Source organism: Prorops nasuta, unplaced genomic scaffold, assembly GCF_024137725.1.
Source record: "Prorops nasuta isolate Cenicafe-Biocafe unplaced genomic scaffold, Cenicafe_Pnas_1.2 PNAS00018, whole genome shotgun sequence".
Classification (NCBI taxonomy): Eukaryota; Metazoa; Arthropoda; class Insecta; order Hymenoptera; family Bethylidae; genus Prorops; species Prorops nasuta.
The window spans coordinates 544,083-566,555 of NW_027116815.1; the positions used below are offsets into that span (position 1 = coordinate 544,083).

Genomic DNA, 22,473 nt, shown 5'->3' on the forward strand with positions numbered 1-22,473 from the left:
ACACGCTGCTGCGGGACTAGTGTATTGGTGTGCTCCGGGGGGAAGGGGCGGGGACTGCACGCGAGACTCTCGGAGCTTCTTGGAAAGAATGATCAACAAAACTCGAGTTTCGAATTAACGATAATCATGCGCGAGGAGCCGGAGGAATTCCGAGAATCTCGCTTGTGAGTGATGAACCTTACGCTTGGCTCTTGGTGGGGAGGGGGAGTTGCGGCGGCAGTGACCATGGCCGCCACATGTAAACAGTGTTTTTGCCCTGGACGCACGCATAGCTTCCAGGAAGCCCTTCTTTGTCTGGGTCGACCTGAGCTACCGGCATGAGCGAACGCGAAACTTTTCGCCGTCGCTACGGACGCCGTCAGAAAACCTGGATGATCAGCCCGAAACTGCCAAGTTGACTCGCACCTATCCGTAGGTACTAAGTAACAAATATTATAAATAACAACATCTCTCGTGAATAATATTTTTATTCCCAAACAATCGCTCTCGTGGAATCCTTTTGTCAACAAACTCTCACTAATAGGATTTCCGTGTAAAAATAATCAAATAGAGGATCGAGCAATTTGTTTTTGTAGATAGAATGCTGTAGCTAAATTCCATGAACGTGGAGCTTTCTCTTATCTGTGAAGCAGAGTTTATTTTTGAAAAATCCGGTTGTAGATATATTTATATTATTCTAGTTGTTAAGTATTATTGTTTATAAATGAATTTTCTAGCCTGCCAATGATACCGTAACGAGGATGATAATTGTGTTCGGTTGCGTATAAACATATCTGCTATGGTCGTTTTTAGGAATTAGTGGATTCTAATGACGCGGTGATTCGTGTTACTCAGGAGTCCCAGGTGGTTCTGGTAGATTAGGTTTTCGACGCTACCGAAAGGTCGCGAGAAGATTAATCGCCAGTATCTGGAACGCGCGAGAATTGGGCTGTGGAACGCGAGGGAATCCCAGCAGGAGGCCACAATTTTCCTGCATTTCTCGCGACGGAAACTGCTTCCCAACCGCGGAACAGGATGAAATTAACTGCAAGCCGAGAAATCCTGTTGCGGTGGCCCGCCTCGGGGCCCGTTTACTTTGGAACCACTTTTGGAGAACGCCCGAAAACTTGTACCATCTGTCCAATTAGTCGATCGCATCGATAAATACTGTGTATCGATCGCCTCGATGAAGGGACTAGACCCTGCGGGAAAGGATCCTCCAAACCAAGCCAGAAAATTTTATTACGTTCTGCCCCAGTTTATTTATGATTGGATAACCAACGCTGGGATTTATGCACGGTTCTTGTGACATTTGCAAGAAAAAACCGGTAAATTTTGTTGGCGCAAATCCTCCGGCATAAATTTACACGGCTGGTATTTTCCTGAATTTTTGGAAGTAGCCCAAAATTGTCTGGTTCCGTCCTTTTGTACCGGCTCATTTTCGCAACAATAGTTACATTATTCATTTTACAGATATGGACTGCATCCAGTGATGATTCTTTGTTGAGGAATATTTTTCATTGGGACAATGAACCAAATTTGTTCACCTGAAAATGTCGATCACCGTTCGGAACCAAAATAAATCTTCCTCGCAATACGAGGATACTTCTTGGAGATGAAAAAAGTGGCCTTTTTAACTCACGAACTAATTTCCTCATTAAGTTCCGAAGTATCGACGAGTTTCCCTAACATGGGGTGAAATGCTGGTGCATCTGATGATCCAGGAGATTCGTGATCCATTTATTTACAGAGTTACCCGCTAACGGGTCACGCTCATTCATTTCCTCGAGGCAAACTGAGACAAATCCAGTCAGTGACTGATAACATTTCCTTGTTTACCAAAGGGAAATGTACTATCGGGATCCAACTGGTGTGAATATTCATGTTTAAAGCCTGGATGGGCAACGGGAAATGTCATTGCCAGGCTCAATATCAATTTTATCCTTTATAATATCCTACCAATAATATATAATCCTTTAGTTTCATCAAAACAGTGCCCTCGTGACAGTGCAACTAAGTTACCTCAAGTTTTCAAGTACCGCTTTAATAGCCACATTAATAGAATCTTTATCATCATCGTAAAGTGTGCGAATAAAGTGTAGTGAAATGAATATAATAAATTTTATTTATCAGTAATTCAGGATAGTGCTGATTGTTGGTTAAAAAGTGCAGGAACATGTCTTTGATAAAATACAGGCTTTTGGAAAAAGTGGTGTGCGATGCTTGTTGTTACCTTTTAGGAAGCAGAAGAACCAACGTGCCAGACAGGTTGGTACATAAATGCCACATAAATTTGGCTTCCGTTTCAAGGTAGGGGCGACGAGGAACTCGTAAAGCGCGAGGCTGTAAAATGCAATGACTCAGCCCTGCGTAAATACGTCGGCTACGAACCACTACTTCGCCACACATCCTCTAGGAGGGGTTGAAAACTATTATTCCCCGTGTACAAAACTCCTTGGAGTAAATTGCGCTGGGTTCCTTCCATCTACAAACTTGTCGAGACCCGTACAAGTACCCAGGCAAAAGGCTCCTTGTACACCGCTTCAATCAACATATCACTTTTCTCCATCACAAAGCGATCAACATTTTATGGGAAAAAATCCCAAGTTCTAAAAAAGTCATTGACTTTGATAAAAAAATGTCATTCGTACCTGTAAAATTAAACCACGGACCAAAAGAATTCACTGAAATCTCGCTTCTAAGAATGGAAGGACTGCCGGGTCCACCGAAAGGTGAGATAAAGCAGTGCACTCTTAGATTCTTATCAAGCTTGATTGGAATGGATACTTCGGGAGATTTTACGCCGTGTTAAAAAATTAATTGCGGCATGCGATCATGGTAAATTACGTTTTACCTGTTGCACGTTCGTGTCGACATGTAAAAGTGACTTTCGCAGTTCTAATGAGAGTCAAATTGCAGACAATTTGTCTGGAACTGATGCGTTAGGAAATGGCCAGTATGGGACGAACGCGTTTGTCGTCGGCTAATTTTTCTACCACCCTAATTTGACTCTTATTCCACTCACGTACTTTAATACCCCAACCACTCCCGGCGCCACCCTAAAAGCCTCCGGGACTTAAACCTTTCCCAGAACCCATACTCGACAATTTTAATACGAAAAAACACGTTCTATCGCGTGATCGTTTTACATTTTTGATACTGGAAGTGTTTTTATTGATCAGATAGATACGAGGTCCTCTTACAAAATGGCGATAGCATATAGAATGTTATTCCGGAAGGAGACTAGGTCCTGCCGTTCTATCACGTTCCGGAATATCGTGTACAGAATAAACTTCGCAGGATTGCCGAGAAATCTATCATTTCTTTATGATAGAATTTCTTCTCAAACCTGAATCGCTTTATCCACTTGCTCTCATCTCCATTGGCTTTGCAAGTATTGCTCAGGTGTAAACAGATAATTATCGTTAGCGTAAAGCGCAAAATGGATATGGCAATAGCAATTGCACTGCAATAATTACTCAGTCCCAACGGGGTATTCGAGCATACCATTCCAGTTATTTTAACAGGGAATATCCAGTGTTCTCGTGAAGCAGATACATTTAAGTGTACTTGGCGTTCCGAGATCTGAAGGAAAACATCGATTTTCTTTCCCTTAAGACCCGGCACAGATGTGGGACGATAAATGTTGGATTGAGTGATCAAGGAAGGGCATATATTTCTTTTAAATGCAATTTTTCGCTAGTGACGTCAGAAATTTTCTTTTAGTAGAGTCATCGAAAAACGATAATCGATAGTTTAATAATTAAAATTTGACGTATGTATCGAGTTATTCGAAATCAGGCTTAAATGTTAAAATACTTTGATGCACGTTGATTCGCGAAGAGATGGTGAAAATCCACACACACTATATAGAGTCTGCATAATTACGCGCGTCAGTGAAATGGAATATGGACCAAAAGTTAACTTCGGGTGGAAAAAACATTCTTTTTTAAAATCGATCGACACAAGGGAATTCCTCACGCTCGCAGAATGTGGATGCATCGAATAACCGAGGTTCCCTATATCAGTCTTTGCTTTGTGCATGTTTCCTCTTTAATGGAAAAAAATCTGCCCTACCTGTCCAATGTTGCTATTATTGAAATAAGATACTCTTATGCAAGAAACAATTATTCGTGCCTGTTATAGTATTGCTTGCTTGAAATTGCTCCGAACCAATTTCAAGCACGAATGTAAACGGAATAAGTCTCATTCTATAATTGCAGACGCTACTCCTTGCTAAGTTTCTGATCAATCTGGGATTAATTCTGTTGATTTATAAATTTATATCTTTCGCTCTAGTACGAAACCTTTGTCATATTTCTTACGAAAACTCTGCGCAAATCGAAATGAAGTTACATCAGAGCTTCACAACCCTAAGTAGAGTTTCATTCTTCCGCAAACTGACTTTGTCCAGGACTCTGGAAAGCTCGGAAAAACCACGTAAAACCGTTTCTCAGTATATTTCGCTAAACCTGCAAGCTTCTCCACTCGAGCATTATTTATTTTCCACGAAATCTTTTTTCGTCTCAACGGATACAAACACATACATAGCACTGTATGTTTTGGGACAATTATATTCCAGCCACAATAGCAGGACCTAGTTTATTTTGGGTTGGTCGACAATGTTGACAATCGATTTCTGAGGAAAGCACGCTCGAACTGTTTTTTTTTTGTATTCCGAACGTTCGGCTCATGTTGGTTTACATGGAAAAGTTATACGTATATTTATATGAAAAGAGAAAAACACTCTGGTACAAAGAAGCAGAGTTTGAGTTTCACACGAAGTGTTTCTAGCAAAAAATTAATTGCATCGCGCGCCTTGAGTAAACAACGAATGAAAAAGTTCTCAAACGAAAGGTTGGGTCTTTGCAAAAACGAGTTTTTCCTGCTGGAGGTAAATATACATTTTTTGTCGCATTGTAGATAGATCTGTTTTCTTCTTAAAGGCGAATGATTTTTTTTTTCTTCAGGGAATGTCATTATAGGAAAGAACAACGATACGCTGGGACGAGGCCCATACGTTTACACAGGACTGGCCACTTGTGGATTCAGTGCTGATCTAAACAATGATGTGTGCTATACAGTACATGTGCTATATATGGCCTGTTCGATCTTATTTAGCATGCGACCCCATTCGACCAACCATACTTCACGCGAATATATATACCCCGGCATCAGCTAGAAATTTGGTTAATTATTATCCGATAGCACGATCAGCCCAGAAGACGTTGTCTACCCTCGTTGTATTTTCAACGTGGTATCCGACGTTTTCTAGGGTCTCGTGCGTCGTGCGTCGTTAATTATATCCGTGGCACAATCACTCAGCGCCACGTTGTCTAACCCCTTTGTATCTTCCAGGGTGCTTCGCGTCGTTTCAAAAATTTATAGCTCACCAGTCATGGCAGCTGGAACACATGGATTCATTTTATGGATTCTCCGCGTGGAAATGGACGATAGGCTGCTGCCTCCACAGTTATGGACAAAATACGCTGGAACTTATTTAGTGCTACGGGACTCGCAAATTTATCACCCGTAAATTGCTTCCCTCCTAAAATGTGAATCAAGGGGGAAACAGACGTTCGTGGAGATTTACGGTGAAGCGAAATACGGACAAGCTAATATATCCTGATAAGAGTGGAAAGAGCACGCGGGATTTGGAGGTTCGAAGGTTAATCGATGCTTTTGAAAGTTGGCGACCAGCGTAGAAAGCTTGGTGGCCCTTCAAAGTAATCGTATCGAGTCCTACAGTTTCGTTGGATCGATATTTCGAATCTCCGAATCCATAGGGTACCCTTAGGGTTGCCATTTGCCATTACCGAGGGTCGTAATATATTACGACCAACTCGTCCTTCCACTCCTGCGTCCAATTCTATACCAACAATATACTTATGTCCAACTCGCGGGAACGAAGATTAACCACTTAAGAAGATTACATTCGTTATATCAATCAGTGTTTCCATCCTCCACGACTCGCGCGACATCGAACTTATTTTATCAAGATTCCGGTCCAAGTTGCATTCGTATTATCACTGGATAAAAGGATGTAACTATGATCCTTCGGGGGAACCGAACAATTTGATGGTAGAACTTGCAGTTTTACGACCAATGTTGGAGTTCCAGAATCAAATTGATGGATCGGAACCTGAAGTTTTGGAAGTAGCGCGAGTCGATATGGAGATAAGGTTAGCGATAAGGTTGGATGTGGCTATGGTGGATTTAGATAAGGTGCATCGGTTTGATGGTCCGTAGGTGGTTGTACAGGAGACCGCGTGGTTCCAGGTTGGGGTAGAAAGGGTCGATAGCCCTGCCAGCACGGCGCTCGCGCCACCCATAACCACCCACGTCCTGTAGACAAACACACTGCAGAGCCTATCCGTGTGCTCCATAGCCACCGATACAAACCCAAACTTAACCCCGAAGCTTCCTGCTCGATTTAATGTCTAGTAAATTCCGTCATTCTCGAGTCCAAACGATGAGGAACGTTCCATAAGTATTAAAACTTATTTCTCAGCTGGAATACGGTGAACCCGATGTTTCCCGATGATTCCCAGCTGTCCCACATTGCGGACTCGAGAAATGTGCATGGTTGATCTCATTAGGCGTTCGAAGAATGCTAATTGGGGCAATTTTTCGTATCGCCTCGTCGAAACTATGCAAATCGCTCGGGGGAGGCCTGAAAAAAGCGTGGGTAAAATATGAAACTGGCGCTAATATTCATCGCGTGACTGTTGCAAGGCTCCTCGCGATTTCCAACCGCTGTTCGCCAGTCGGTCTCGACCATCGCGACCTCGACTGCGTTAAGGCAATGCAATTTAAGATCGGATGGTAGGAAATATGCGAGTCGAGTTAACTTGGGAATGAGTTATGGCTCCCTGCCGAATATCAGGGCACCACTGGATTGAAAGAGAGAGAGAGAGAGAGATATAGATACTTTTACTGGCAATGGACAGACTAAATCCAATAGTACTAATACGATATACTAGAGCAGCAAGCAGAAACTGCTGAGGACTCCCCAGCGATTAAGAGATTTTCCGCATTTTAGGCCAAGAGTTGGGGACAACGACCACAATAGTGGGATAAGGATGTCCCAGGACTGTCAAGCTTGTGGCCAAGTTTGCCAAAAACAAAGTAATAATCCTGTACCAAAAGGAACACGAGAGAAAGTCGATGTAACGTGGATCGAGGAATTAGCAAACAATCCATCAGTGGCGAGAGTTACGGATTTTCTGAAATCACTCGATCCTCTTGCATCACGACTGAGTGGTTTCTGATCAAGGGGAGAAACAAACAGACTGGTCTCAGCAAACAACCGTCATTCCGAATGAGGGACAAGCTGGATCAGCAGTTTTATAATGGCGTAGGGATACCAAAAATGAGAAAACTAAGAAACTTCATTCTGGATGTTGTTGAAGAGCGGGACTGAGTAGTGATTGTAATAATTGGTGTAGCTAATGGGATCTGTTGAGGACTCTACGCGTAATTGGTGCATGGTCGTTCGGGGTTTACGCGATGGGGACCAAGGGCTCCGGTATATTCGCGCAAGAATGAAGACATTACTCCGTCCTGGGGTGCCTTTGAGGACTCATCCGACGTAAATTGGAAGGTCTGGTGGTAACTGGAATCATATGCTAATTAAGCCCAGACCTTTCGTGACTGGAACGAGCTTGCACGCTGCTGGCTCGCCCTCGTCTTTGGGTCAGGGTGAATCACGTGACGTCACACCAGGGTGTGGTGTGATTTACAACACGAGAAATTACAAGACTCGGAGTACGCGTTTGCCAGCTAATGGCAGGTTTCGATTTGGAAAAGACGCGAATACATGGAGATTCTTCGAAACCCAAATGTTTGACCTTGATATCTGATCCATTATGGTAACTACATTAACTACAAATAATTTAATTCAAATAAATCTTACTTTGAATACTGCCGTATTAAGAATAGAAGTCATATCTGTAATTTTGTATAGTTATATATACACATTTTCGCATCTACATCTTCATCTTTGCTTTAACTATTGAGTCGTAAAATTCCGACGTTGCATCTGGCCTTTTTCAGCATTTTATACCACCTTAAACTTTTTTGAATCATGCAAGAACATATATTTTAATTTGTAAACGTTGAATTATCTAAAAATATCCTAAATGTTACTTACGACTTCTATTCTTAACAGAACAGAATAGTTATCATCACACATATACCTGGTTTTAATGAATAACTTAATGAATCAAAGAAAAGGAAGTTTTAAAATTAAATCTCTTTAATATCCACTTCAACATATTATTGGTACTAGTAAAAATAAAGGTTTATTTCGATCAAATGACTTTTAATGTTCAGTGTAGTGATCCCGAACTAATTCGATCTAGATCAGATACGTGGCTACACTTTTTATATACTAAATTTTCAGTCCAGCCAGTTTTATTCTGCTATTTCATAGCTACCGCGTTGCGTATTGGCTGAAAGGGAGTAAATTGCGTAAGACGAATTGCGCAAGTTGCATTATGCAACTGCGATGTGGATTGACTCTGATTGGATTGTAAGAGCGTTTCGACGGAAGGCTTTATGAGGATGCCGAGCGGAAACCGGGATATAGAGAAGAGTTTCAATGGGATTTCCATGGGAAATAATCTGAGGCTGGCTCTGGCATAAATTGAATGGTCGCCCTACCGAGTGGTTGGTCGTTAGCCATTTGCTACACTGAACGCTTCGTTCCCTCGCGTATTCCATTCCCTAATCCCATTCCGAAATGTCCAACAATCCACCTTGTGTAACGAAAACTAATTCACCTAACAATATTCAATACACTTTATACCTTAAAAATTAATCTAAATCGTTGTAACATGATTCTTTCTCGATCCATTTACGTTCCTTTATCCTTCTACGAGTGATCAAACACCCGTGAATCTGAAAAACTCGAAAAAAATTCAGTCCACTGAATTCGAACGGCTGCCCACGAAAATCGAACGCCTCGCTCGCGAGGACTTTTTCCGAGGCGATTTATCACTCTAAGTAAATGGATACTTTATACACCAGGAATAATATCTTCTTCCTCCCTCATAATTCATTCTGATTAGTTTTCCTGACGCATTCTGCGAGAATGAATGAATTCAAAGTAGATGGAAAGTGATAATAAGATGAAGTTGCTTCTTAAGAAATTCGAACACATCGTGAGACGATGGTCTCTTTTGCTTTCACATTTTTTATTTAATCTACGAACGAACGTGATTGGTCCAATCCACTCTCAGTTTTTTGACCATCAAAAGGTTAAAATTTTTATTCATCGGTAAGATTATCACACAGAAATTTACGAGTACTCAACAAGTGGTTCGTTTTATTTGCCGGATATTTTTGCAACGAGATCCACGGCGTAGTAGCGGAAAGTGCGAACTTTCTTCTACCACTTTAACCCTCGCTGAGTAACTCGACACTCGTCCATTCGTTTCACAATTTTCTTTTTTATCCAAAACGAGTTTAACTTTTTTGACCAATGAATAAATCAGTGTATTTTTTCCCCTGGAGTGCTGCATAATCCGGTGAAATAAATTGATTTCGCGTTATTAAAGAAGCTCGGAGTATTTGTTGGGGAAGCTGCTTAAATCCAGCGATAAAAATGGTGGAAATTTCTAATAGTCGTAGAGTGAGACTTAGGGTGGTTTTTACGAGAGGAGCTTTGAGAGGATATCCGCTAAAGAGGCTTCGCTCGCGTGAAAAGGATCTTTCAAACACGAGACAAGGACTTTTTTTACGATGTCCAACGTTGTCTCGCCTGTAAGTTGTACAACGGAAGCGTCTTTGGATAAAAAAAAACATGGCTGTGTGTGTGCACCCGACGACATTGGAGATCCTTTCTCAAGTAACTCGAAAACTGCTGCATATATTTATGCAACCGAGTCCCATTACTCAAAAGAACCTGAAACATTTCTTCCAAGTTTCACAGAATTAATTCCATATTTTATAATAATTTGAAAAAATAATATTCTTAATTTACTAACCTGGTCACACATGGCGATTAAAAATTCTCTTTATACAAGAAACGTTTATAATAAAATTTTATAGGAAAATATTTTGGTGAAAAAATCACGAGAGGATCTGGTCGAGTTAATCCAGCCTAAAATGGCCAAATCTCGCGTGTCGTTATTTGGCAGGAGACCAAGCGAGTTCTGTCAGCGAGTGTGCCAACTCGACGCACGTAAATTTTCCTTACGTCACCACAAAAATTGCAAAGCAGCCCGGACATTGCCAAAAGATTTCCCAAAAAGCCTCACGAGCAATTAACAGCCCCCTCTGTGTTCCTAAATCTCGCGCCATTTTTCCTACACGTCGGCCATCTTGTCTATCCCTCGCGACAATGGGTTTTGAGGTTATGTTCGATGGAAATAAACGAGACTCGGCACGCTCCACTTTATCGCGCATTTCTCGCAAACGTCCAGCGATATATCATAAAATGGCTGTATTTTTCCAAGCGTCACAAAATGGCCGACACGCCGTAACTCATTGGATCCATTATGTTCACATTAACATTTTCTTGCCATTTCATGAAAGGTTAGGTCTGCCCACTGAAACGCGCAGTAATATGAAAACACGTCGAAAAGCAAGTAGGAAATTATGACGAATCTCTTTTCACCTTTTTAAATTGTATTTTATTGGTTCAGAGGTTATGGGAAAGGTGGAAAATGGGAAATAAAAATAGCCGACGCGAGTTTTTCAGCCTTGAATAATGAAGCAGCGAATAAAGTTTCGCAGGAAATTCTCTGAACTTTGTAATGAAGCACAAACCAAGGGAATTAAAACAAGAATGAACTTGCATACCGTTGATACATTCCAGTGTGTATACATATATACGCAATGTTTCGTGCGTTCAGAAATGCATCCTAACGATTTTCCGGGTCATTGGAGCAAATCTCGACATCTCAAAATACGATTAATCTAGTCGTTTATAATAAATATTAAATTATTATAAAAATGAATAAATAAAATCCTATAATATAGATTTAAAAGTAAAAAGAATTCGATACCATAAATGTGCATCGGAAACCATTTGTTTTGTCCAGAAAAAGATGCAAAAGTTAAAGAACCGATAGGGATCAATCGAGAATGAATTTATAAGGCAGATGGAAGGTTTATAGGGCGATAGTAGTAAAAAGTAGCATATCCGTATGATCTAAGCCGTATGTTGAATGTATAATTAATAAACAAGAGTACAAGATTAGCATATACTGGAAGGTGGTATTATCTATGGCCGACTTAAATGCTACTTGCATCAGCAATTTGTCTTCGTCGACGAGGTCGAGCGTGCGGCCTGCGTGCTAAAAAGTTGGGTCAAGCTTGCCGATTACGACTCTGCCTGAGGTTAAGCTGGCTGTAGAAATTCGGTTGAGGTTAGGTTAACCACGGATCACCGGATAGGCCACTTTCGCCATTATCCGATGCATGCTTAAGGAACCATTCGAGATGGCCTATCTTATCATTAATTTGGAGGCCAACTCTTCGTGACTCGAGGGTTTCACTATCAAGTTCAAAACTGTTGTTCTTTCCATAATTATCCCATCCTTCGTTTATTCGTTAACCAATTGTACCATTGCTGATAAAACCGCAATTATACGCAATTGTGCAAACTTTTTCTACCTTCGTCTCTTCATTTCCGATATTAGAACTTCATGGGATTGGTTAACTGAGAGAATAAAGGAAGTTATCGATCCAGAACTGATGAAGAGCTTTTTAAACCCTTTTGGTGTAAAACCACTAAACATATGGCATGGTTCACCATCCAGCCCACTTTAATATAATAACAAACACGATCCCATCGTCATTAAAACTGTACTGGTTTAATAAATTATCACTAAATTTCGAAAGTCTGCGATTATACTCTTATATAAAAATTCCTTCAACCCTGGTTTCGCCAGCTCGATCGTGTATTTCTACGCTGCAGTTTTCTTTTTATTGAAAAATTCCAATTAAAACTTTCAAACTCGTAGAATTAGTAACGATTTCCACAATTTTTGGACTTTATTCTGGAAATTTTATGGGAGTTGTTTTGGAATTTCGGGGATGTTATTATAGTTAACGTGTTTTCCCATTGAGGGAAGAAAAGGGAAGGAAAAGTGGAGAAATGGGTTGGAAAGGACTCCCGAGGTTTGCACAGGGATTTATAGTTGATTCGAGAAGCAAAGGGGGTTTTCCGCGAGTGTACTTCTTAAGCTCTTCGAGCGGATACGCTGTAGGGGAGGGGGTGGATGGAAAGTTATCTGGAGAGCACCGAAATTGCGACCAGACTCATCATCGAAGAAATTGCTGGACGTCGCTGGAGGAAAAAAACATCGTTCTTATCAGCGGGTAGGCGAAATCCAGCCGCCTTCAAAGCTCATTACCAACTAGAAGGGTGTCCTTCTCGCCAAGGCACACATCCAGATATACCGTCTGGAAGCTCGAAAAAGCACGCAAGCGCACGGAAATATCGAGCTGATTCATTCGGATGAAAAAGTCGAAAAACCACGGAGCAACGTCAGATGAAAAAAAACACTGATCGTTCGGTCTATCTCCAAATAAACCATAAACTTTGGTCTTATTCAAGTTTGATCCTTAAAAGACGCATCAAAACTATGTCTGGAATGCTGGAAGGCATTTTGGGGGGGTGGAGAGGGTTGTGAAAATCGACGAGTGCCAAGTACTTTCTCAGGAAGTTGCAATAAAGAATTATTACACCGTTACCACGCAGTTTCAGTGCCAGCTGGTCGAATCCCTGGACCAATGGGAGTTGGTCCGTGAGATCGAGCAAGCTGACCAGTGGAATAATCGTCAATGGAAAAATGTAATTTATCCCATTCGACGATTTCATTGAACATCCTCGAGGATATCAAGGATTTCTTCCACTTTAAAACGATTCCCCAAAGACTATACTCGTTTCAGGCCTGATTTCCGGTTCGTCGCGTCAGCCAATACAGCGCGAGACCGGAAGCTCACCTGTTCGCCAACTCGAAATCATGATAACTCCATTAGTCAATAACTCGACGAGCAAGAAAACTGGTGGTTCAGTTTTTTCGCACTTTTCTTTCACTTTTTATCGATCAGAGCTGTGTATTTACGTACAGCTGACCTCTTTACAGATGATTTTTTTACAGCCATCACCATTTTTAATTCAGCATTATCACTGGGTCAACGCGAGCTGGCCCTAATGTGGAAGGATCACAGTCATTTTTATCCACAAATGAGCGAGACCGCTCTGTTTTATCTGGCCTGTATCTTCCCGAGATCTTTATTTATCCCTTTTTAAAGAGGGGTGGAGGAGGGAGGTTTCCTGGCGAACTATGGGGGAGTGGTTACGAGATATTCGTTATTTATTCTTCTACATTGGAATTTTATAGCAACCTGGTATACATGTGTGTGTCTGAATACCATTGTGACTGGCGTGAACTTCCTCTTTTTAAGGGACATTCACGCCTGAATACACACATAGTCCTTTCTGTCGAAGCTTCGGAAGAAGCGCGGTTGCTTTCACTCGGTTACCTTGTATAAAACACGAGGAGTTCTTTGCCGATGCCAGAACGCCAGTCTATTTTGACCCAACCAACTTTTTGTATCCTGCGTGAAAACGTCGCGTAAATTTCATATCTCTCGCTTGATAAAAAGAACCTTTCAGTGTTTATGGCCAGCTAGCCCAAACGAGTAGTCGCTGCTGGTTGTTTTTCCTCAGCTACCATTGGCTATTGCACATATTATGTAATACCCCAATGGCCAGGATAAATCAATTCCCCTTTTCCTTCTTAATTCCACTTTTTTGCTTCCCCGTCGAATGGCCTACCAAACATTTTGGGCACTGTCCAAATCTGCTGCGATATTTTCCAGATACCAGCGTGTTATTCCCAGCGTCGATATCGCCAGATTTATCTGATTGGACGTATGTGAAAAATCTTCCGATACCATTCGTTTGAAAATCAATGCGATTCTTCAGTTTGCAGATCGTGCATGATGAGGTTGAACGAAATGAAATTGTAAATTTTCATGTTCGCAGGAGTGGAAGGTTATGGCCCGTAGGAAGCGGTCGCGAGGGAAAATGGCGAACACGAGCGAGGCTCCCACTTCAGTTGGCCGTCTGTTGTCAGGGACTTCATCCACGTTCACCAGTCCAGCTCCATATACAAGCTACACGAGCGAGAGCTACGGTGGCTTCAATTACACCGGACTAAGCAGTTTGACTGGCTATACATTGGACGACTCGAATTACACGGAGCTCTGGATGAATGTGTGGAACGTAACTGAAGCCAGCAATGTCACTGAGAGGCTGAACGCAACTGCCCTTGCACCAGGAAGCTACTGCGACGAGTGGGAAGCCGCACAGCACAAGCTATTCCAGGTCAGACTTCAATGAGTCTCTGAATACTCGCGTGTCAAAACTTTATTAATCCTTCACTTTTCTATAATATTCTGCAAATCGTCGATGAGTATTTTCCACTTTTATCATTGAAACGAGGTAAAAATCACTTCAATATTGCACTGATAATTCTTCCTTAGAAAACAACTCGTTACTTTCGGTGCTAACGATTATCATAGAGATAACGTCGGTCGTAAAAGATAACGCGTTTAACACTCGAAATAACAGTGTTTGTGGATCGACCACACTTCTGGTATAGCGAACAATAGGGAGCAAATGAACCGTAAGAGGATTAAGCAGCGGTGGAAAAACGCGTTGTCTCGAGTTGCTCTCAAATATCGTCCTTTTGTAAGCAGAAAAATGTGCTTGCTCAAGGGACAAGGGCACACCGATTGTTGGAAATTGGTAGCATTTGTGCTAATGGACTGTACGGAAAACAGGTGGTTCCCTCATCCATTTGCCAATCTATTAATAGCATTTTTTAATATGGAAGCTAGCCAATATTCCAAACCGGATTAGCACCGAATATCCGATACACAGGAATAATATTTGTTAAGCAAAACGGAACAACGTCGATTGTTTCGCCATTGCACGTTTCGTATTACCACTGGTTATTCCTATCATTCGACATAATGGACGATTTACGGTTTCAGGCGGCGAATCTTTTCTTCGCAGCTGCCTTCATAGTTCCCCGGTCGTTTAAAGCGTCAGTATTGGCACTGAGGACTTTCCTGACGGCTGGATTTATGCTGGCAGCTCTATGGGCCGGGATCACGATATGCGCCTTAGATGCCATGTTGTGGTGTCTGGCGTTAGGACTCTTAAATGGAATCCACTCACTGATCCTGGCCTGTCGATTTCTGCCACCTGCTCTCAGTCCTGAGCTGGCCGACCTCTACCTGAAGCTCTTCAAGCCTTACAAAGTCAGCAAAAAGCACTTTCAGGAACTGGCCAAGGAAGCAAGAATCCTCAAACTCGACCCTGGCCAGACCTACGCCACCGAGGGTATCACTTCTGCCGACGAAAGGCTGTCCATACTTTTACGTGGCAAGTGAGTAAACGTTACAGATTGTTTTTTTAACTAAAACAAATCACTTTAGGGAGTTGCAAAAATTTTTACGGCGTTTTGCCTGTTTTTTCCACAAGCTTTTGGCTTATTTTCCAAATATTTTTGCAACACTTTGTGTAACGAATCCCTTCATTGACGATGCTAGAGACGATGTCGATGGTTGTAAGACACCATCGATGTCAGTCTGATTTGTGTAGCTAACGTAAGTAGACGTGACAAAGCTTGGTGGCTCGCCAGCGAATCCATATCTCGATTCCAGACTGAAGGTATCTTGCGATGGGACCTACTTGCACTATGTGCGAGCGTACCAGTTCGTCGACTCCCCGGAATGGGAGTCCATGCACGAAAACATCGACGACGTCTTCCAGGTGACGATACGGGCCGAAGAGTCCAGCACTTATATCTGCTGGACGAGGCTGAAGCTACTGAGGGTATTGAGACACAGACCATTGCTGAAGGTTGTCCTCAACACCCTCATCGGCAAGGATATAACCACAAAGTTATACGCCCTCAACGAGCAGCTAGCCGGTGTCGCTGCAACCAATGAACAGAACGCTGATAATCCTTACAGAGGTGTCGCCAGGAGTCTCAGTGTCGATGCTGTTAACACAGAAGTAGCTGGCAGGGTCAGATCTCTCAATTGGAAGGCTCAGAAGAGGGACAGCTCTTCCCGAAGCGACAGTAAGTATACGTCACTTTCATTGGTCAAATCGCACAACATATCTTTCTCTATCCAAGGACCATTGGTGCAGATCATTTAAAATAGATCACACTTATATACCATGTTTACACTAGAACACAAACAATTATTGTGAATCTCGGACACTATGTTTATAGAAGCCTAAGATCATGACCTTTTTGTACAGAGATAAACGAAGTCATTCACCTTAAGGTAGTAGTCTAGTAAACCGACCGGTTTTGCAGGGTATTTTTCGGGAATTTTTTTGACCACCTAAATGAAATGCAAAAAATCTGAAAATTTTATATGTTATTAATACTATATTGAATTATACAAAAAGATATATTTTTTTAATTTTTACGATATTTTATTTAAATTATATGAGGTCAAATTAGGTGAACAAAAACATGTGCTGCTGACCCGTGAGGTATCTCCAGTTTGGGTAATCGGAAACAAAAAAATGCAACGGATTATTGTTCAATAGGATTGTCATTTTGACCGGAACTAGAAAAAATTAATTTGGTTGAAAAATAACAAAATAGCGAACTTCGAAAAAAAAGGTACAATTTTTCTAGTATAAATTGGGCTGTAACTTGAAAAATAATGGATGAAAAAAAAATGATTCTAGTTCCGGCGAATTACAGATGTGTAGAACAATCTGTAAAAATTTCAGCCTGATCGGTTCAATGGAAAATATATTATGCCTCGGGCCGACCGAGAAAACGTGGTTTCGAGAAAAACGCGTTTAAAGTTTGGCTAACAGAACTTTCATCCTCACACTAATCGTCGATCCCCGGTGCGTACAACAAGCCTTAGGTCTCTTCATACGTGTCAAACGCGGGTATATCTGGTTATATTCTTTCGTATATCAAAAGGTATACGAAATTTCAAGGAAATATAAAGGTTAATGAGTCATAATAGTGAGGAATAACCGTCAGCAACTGTCGCGCAACTTACAGCGTTCAATTATGCGGCGCTCTCGAATATGTTATATCTTTGTTAATATTTTGAATATCGGTTTAAATTTTATACACCATATTCTCATGTTGGTATACTATCGAAATATGAAAACAAATTTTTTTTCGACCCAAACAACTAGACTACTACCTTAAATTATTCTAGTATAATAATGGTCAAGTTTATATTGCTGTTATGTAACGAATCAGAAGAGATCTGGACATCGTAGAGATAAAAATGATCAAAAATTGATTGTATATTCTCGCTGAATGACGTATAGTTTCTTCCAATGCCATTAGTAATTCTATTACTGATAAATGACGCTTCCAACGTTCCTTAACGGATATAATTGGACCGTGAGAATTCCAAGTGTCCCATGGGCGATGGGTTAACTCCGGATATTGATGTGTCATTAGGGAGTTCTCCGGCGCGTTACTCTCATCAATATTGGGCGCCAGTTGTGGCCAACCACTTTCCAACAACATCGCCCTTCACGGCTGCACAGAATCTTCAAGGTTACTCGCTGCTTCCCCAAGGAATTCAGTTTTCACCACCTCCGAGGGCTTCCACGGTAGCTAATCATCCGTCTGTGACTAGGCAACGAAGCGGAGGTGCCAGTGGTGACTACAGTCTGCTACCTCAGACACCCAAGTTGGAGAGGAAACGTTCTTCGAAAAAAGGCGCCAGAGAGGTTAGATTCTTCAACTTTATTCCAGTACTCCTTCGCACCTCCACCTATGACCTCACCTATCCAGATTTAGTCGTCCAGTCAGGCTAGAGCATCATATCTCAATCCAATCCGAGTTATGAATAGTTGCGTTGATTCGCGAGGGCTTTGATAAATGACGTTGTTGGTGAATTTGATATCAGAAGAAAAGCCGGAATCCTCATGGTTGCCTGAATAGAAAGTAATATCGTGAGAGAGATGATTTATGTGAGAAGCATCTTCATGAGATTCAGAATTAAAAAGTGAACGGTAAAAAATTCTGTACAGACTCGATGAAGATTGAGAGGCGAGTAGAGGTTAGGTTAGGTGCAGTACGTATTCGTTGAATAAGAGCATGGAGAGAAAACGAGGAGGAGGACAAGCTTTGCCAAGGATAGACCAGATGTTGCCAGAAAAAGGGTCGCGAGGATTTCTAGGTCAGTTATTAGTATCAGAAAACAAGACGCGAACCGGATGAGAATTCTCCATTTAATTTCACTCCGACCCGAACTATTAAATGGGATACGGGCGCAATTACGAAATTCAATTTCACGGTTAAAGACGCGAATCGGTAGGGCCATTACGATATTAAGCGTTAATCTTATAATTGCAACAACGAGGAGTGACCCTTCGGAAAAGTTTGCGTCACGCAACAGAGATATTTCAGGCTGGATATGACAGACTCGAGAGAGTCGAACTACTTGCATGCCAGGCACGAAGCACGCAGAGGGAAACGAGCAAAAATAACCACAATAACGTGCCGCGGAAGCGGGCATAATGTAAATTTCTTAGATAAATCTTTCGCCTACCTTATACCGGGGCGCTCATAACAGGTGGTTATCGGTCATCAACCGCTTCACGTGGCTTATCCTTAGAGGTTAGGCCGTTCAGCGATGATTCAAACTGAAAGCTGGGACTCTTTTTTGGTTACAGGTGACGTTCGAGACGCCCGTATGACGCTCGCTAGACGGGGAAGGCCCAGCCAGTGTGCCTCTCCTCTCATTGTCGCCGCAACGCTCCGCCTAACCCCGTTATAACCTCAAAATTCTTCAGCGAGTAGCCAAATCACTCTCCGATAGATTCCACGGCTTCCACCAGCTTACCAGCTTCCGTCATTTGGGTTGATGAGAGCACCGGCGTCTCTTCGTGACACTTTTCTAATCCCAAAGCTTCCAGAAAGCTCGCCGGAGTGCCGAAAACTTTGGGTGACGATCCGACGAATGGCGCTGGGATCGAGGCGATGGTGAGTGCTGCCGCCATACGGCGCTGGACATCACCATCGTGACGCGCTAAGACTAACCTTTGTGTTAAGTAGCTTCGTTGTTGAAATAGTATGTCGAGAATGAGTCTAATTTGCTGAATGTGCTCAGTTTTATCAACAAACGAAAACCGTAATTCAAGGTGTGAACGAGTGAAGAAACAATGAGTATATAAGGCGCGGGTACACGGCGGGTGAAATACATGCGTGGCGCGAGGATCGAACGCGCGACGTGTACTGTGGGAAATTGAATCAGTTTTTCTCTGCTATAGTATAGATAGTATATATAGGAATTTCGCAGGGAATGTATGAAGTAAAGTTAACTGAAAGGTCGACGAATCAATTTCTCACAGTTTACGGAACTGTAAACTGAACGTCTCGCGTGTGAAGCGAACGCGTCGCTCGCGAAGCGGACGTGCGACGTATGGAGCTATTGGAACTTTGTAGTAGACGCGCCGTGCGTAGATCGAACGTACACAGTGGGAAATAGTTTCTTGTGTGGTTCAGCTATTGAGACCTTGCAAACCTACAGGGTGGCAGTCGGATGAGAATGTACGTAGCTATATATATAAACAAAGATAGTCCGGAAATAGTGACAAAATTCACCGATAGGCAGCGCTGATAATATGCATGTGCATCACTACACATTCATATCCCAATGCTACTGTGTAGATGTGCACATAGCGAATACTGTAGTATATCAATTTTCATGTAAAGTACAACCTGAAGTTAGCCAAATAGTAAAGGATTCAGTTTTCCTGCTATATTACAGTATAGGAATTCGCAGAAAATATACTGAGTGAAGTTAATTGAATGGTCGACGAATCAATCATCAATTTCCCACAGTATATGGAGCTGAGGACTGTACGCCCCGCGTGTCAAGCGAACGCCTCGCTCGCGGAACGGAATTGCAACGTATGGAACTGTGAAGTGGACGCGCCGCGCGTGAAACAGACTCATGACATATGGAATCGTGGAATGAACGCGCCACGCGTGGAGTGGACGCGTGACTGACGGAACCGTAGAGTAAATGCTTCGCCTGCACTAAACGCAGCAGGTTCGCTCTAAACGTGCCGAAAATCTTTCCCGCGAAAAACTGTCCCCACCGCGCATGAATTCACATGTCGTGTACCCTTACCTTTACACGCGTGAATGTTTGCAGATATATGTGAAGAGAAAAAGAGAAAATTTTTTTACTCGTTTTGCCGAAAAAGCCGATGAAATCCCCGTATTCCTTCCCTGTTCTCGAGTTCGATGCGCATAACGAGCTCGTTTTGTTAAAATTTGCTGACTTTCCTCCTACATCCTTCTATACCATCCCGTTTACTGGTCGGCCAGACCAGTCCAATGGGAAAAACTTTTAATCGGCTCAGCGTCAAAAAAAACTGTTGATCGTGTTACTAGAGTATTAACACCCGTGTCACGGTGTTCGTGTCGCGGGCCGATTTGTTGAAATATGCCGAAAATTAAAGTTATTATAAAAAAAGAGATATGAATTAAATCAACTAAGGAGGTTATGTTCGAGCGTAAGCACGATCGGTTTATACAATTTTCACGAGCAACGCCTCTGTGTATACACCTTTACATCGACTGTGATTAAAATGGATATATTAATTATTAAGTCTTTCAGAGGAATGCCGATTATATCTCTAAGGATATATATATGCATTGCATGATACGTGCGAATCATGAAATTTCCGATAGCAAAACACGCAGAGATCATCACACACTACACCCATCGCACTAACGAGAACGTTAAAAAAATAAGATAGCATTATCCATGCATAACGCAATAAGTGCTTCGTTAATCAAGAAAAAAAACTGCAATAAAGTGCTTCGAAAAGAATGTAGTTATATATAAAATCAAGAAAAAGATAACAGTTATAATTATTAAAGAAAAACAAAAATTTAATGAAAAAAAAAAGTTAATCAAGTTTTTGTCGCGAGTAATATATATGTATATATATATATATATATATACATACAGGGTGCAGCAGCAATGTTTTTAATTTTAACCACATATTCTTGAGGCTAAACTAAGTAGAAAAGTCCCATACTATGACATTTGTAAAAGCATCATTGCTGAGATAAATTAATTTTAAACCGATAAATCAGGGCTTTGATTCAACGGAAAAATTACTTTACTCTCACTTTCGTTAACAGTTCACTGTCGAAAAACAAAAGAAGCTCGTATTTCTTTACCGTTCCGTATTGTCGTACATGTACACACACACGCACGCAGCTACACCGATTGTTAATATTACTTCCTAACGTTCTACAATCCTGATCCGAGCACCGTATGAAATTTATTTTCCATCTATTTTGAACAGAATCCCTGTGATGTAATTATTAATTATAAAATTCTGGAAAATATTTCTACGATTTAAATACCTTTGTCTGAAAATTTTTGCCGCCACTCCTCAAGCTTCTCGAAGGATCAGCATCATCTCTGCGTACTCTTCATTGATGAAATTCGGCATTTTACCCAGTCCTATGTTTTCAAAATAAAAAAGTGAAGCATCTTTTGGCTTCTTCTTCTAATGCGTTGTCATTTGTCACAGTAATAAACAATCAGTCCATCGGATTTTTCAGATAAAGTGGAAGTAAATTGGATATCACAGGACACAAGTGTGGTTGAATATTATTTTAAAAATGCCAAATTTCACCAACGCAAAATACGCCCAAATAATATTAATCCTGGGAAAAGCTCAAGGAGCGGCGGCAGAGACAGCAAGAATTTACAGGGAAAAGTATCCAAACAGACGACACCCATGTAGGAAGACATTTATAGACCTTCATCAAAGATCGATGGATACGGGTTCTTTTTTGCAAAGACAAGAGAAAGGTGGATATAACGTACGTCACAGACGCGTGACGGAAAAAGTGCTGAATTTAATAGATGCTGACCCGATAACTAGCACTCGCCGAATAGCTCGAGAAGTCAAAATCTCGCATATGGCGATACAGCAAATTCTCAAGGCTGAGAATTTGTTGCACCGTCAAACACCCATTCAGGATCTCTTGGAAGGTGATTTCGCACAACGCGTTAATTTTTGTCGTTGGCTTCTGAGACAATCAGAAGTTAATCCTAACTTCATTACAGAATTTTATTCACAGATGAATCCCTATTTACTCGTGTCGGAACATTCAATTATCATAACTCTCACATCTACGCCAAGTTTAATCCACACGCCGTATGTGTGAGAAATTACCAGCATAGGTGGAAATTGAATGTTTGGGCCGGGTTAATAAGGACTCATATGATCGGGCCGGTCATCCTTCCAGAGAACTTGAACGGGGAAGCATATGCGAGATTGCTCAGGGAATATTTCCCTGGGTTGCTTGAGGATGTACCGCTCGACCTGAGGACCACAATGTGGTTTCAGCAGGACGGTGCACAACCTCATAATACTCGACGACCTTCCGCGATTTTGGAAAATTATTTTCCAAATCGATGGAT

The 22,473-nt window shown here is 41.7% G+C and overlaps 1 protein-coding gene across 2 annotated transcripts; it reads left to right on the forward strand.

The window, feature by feature from the left end:
• The first annotated feature begins 60 nt into the window (after positions 1–60).
• LOC136779905 (blood vessel epicardial substance-B-like) lies at positions 61–21,035 on the forward strand. Of its 2 annotated transcripts, none has more exons than XM_066737841.1 (6): positions 61–415; positions 13,985–14,326; positions 14,998–15,395; positions 15,673–16,094; positions 17,466–17,740; positions 18,689–21,035. In XM_066737841.1, the coding sequence occupies exons 2-6, from the start codon at positions 13,997–13,999 to the stop codon at positions 18,710–18,712; spliced, it is 1,449 nt and encodes a 482-aa protein (XP_066593938.1). In that variant the 5' UTR covers positions 61–415; positions 13,985–13,996; the 3' UTR covers positions 18,713–21,035. The 2 variants fall into 2 exon arrangements, with proteins under 2 accessions (XP_066593938.1, XP_066593939.1); XM_066737842.1 differs by having other exon boundaries at positions 61–411.
• The last annotated feature ends 1,438 nt before the right edge of the window (positions 21,036–22,473 follow it).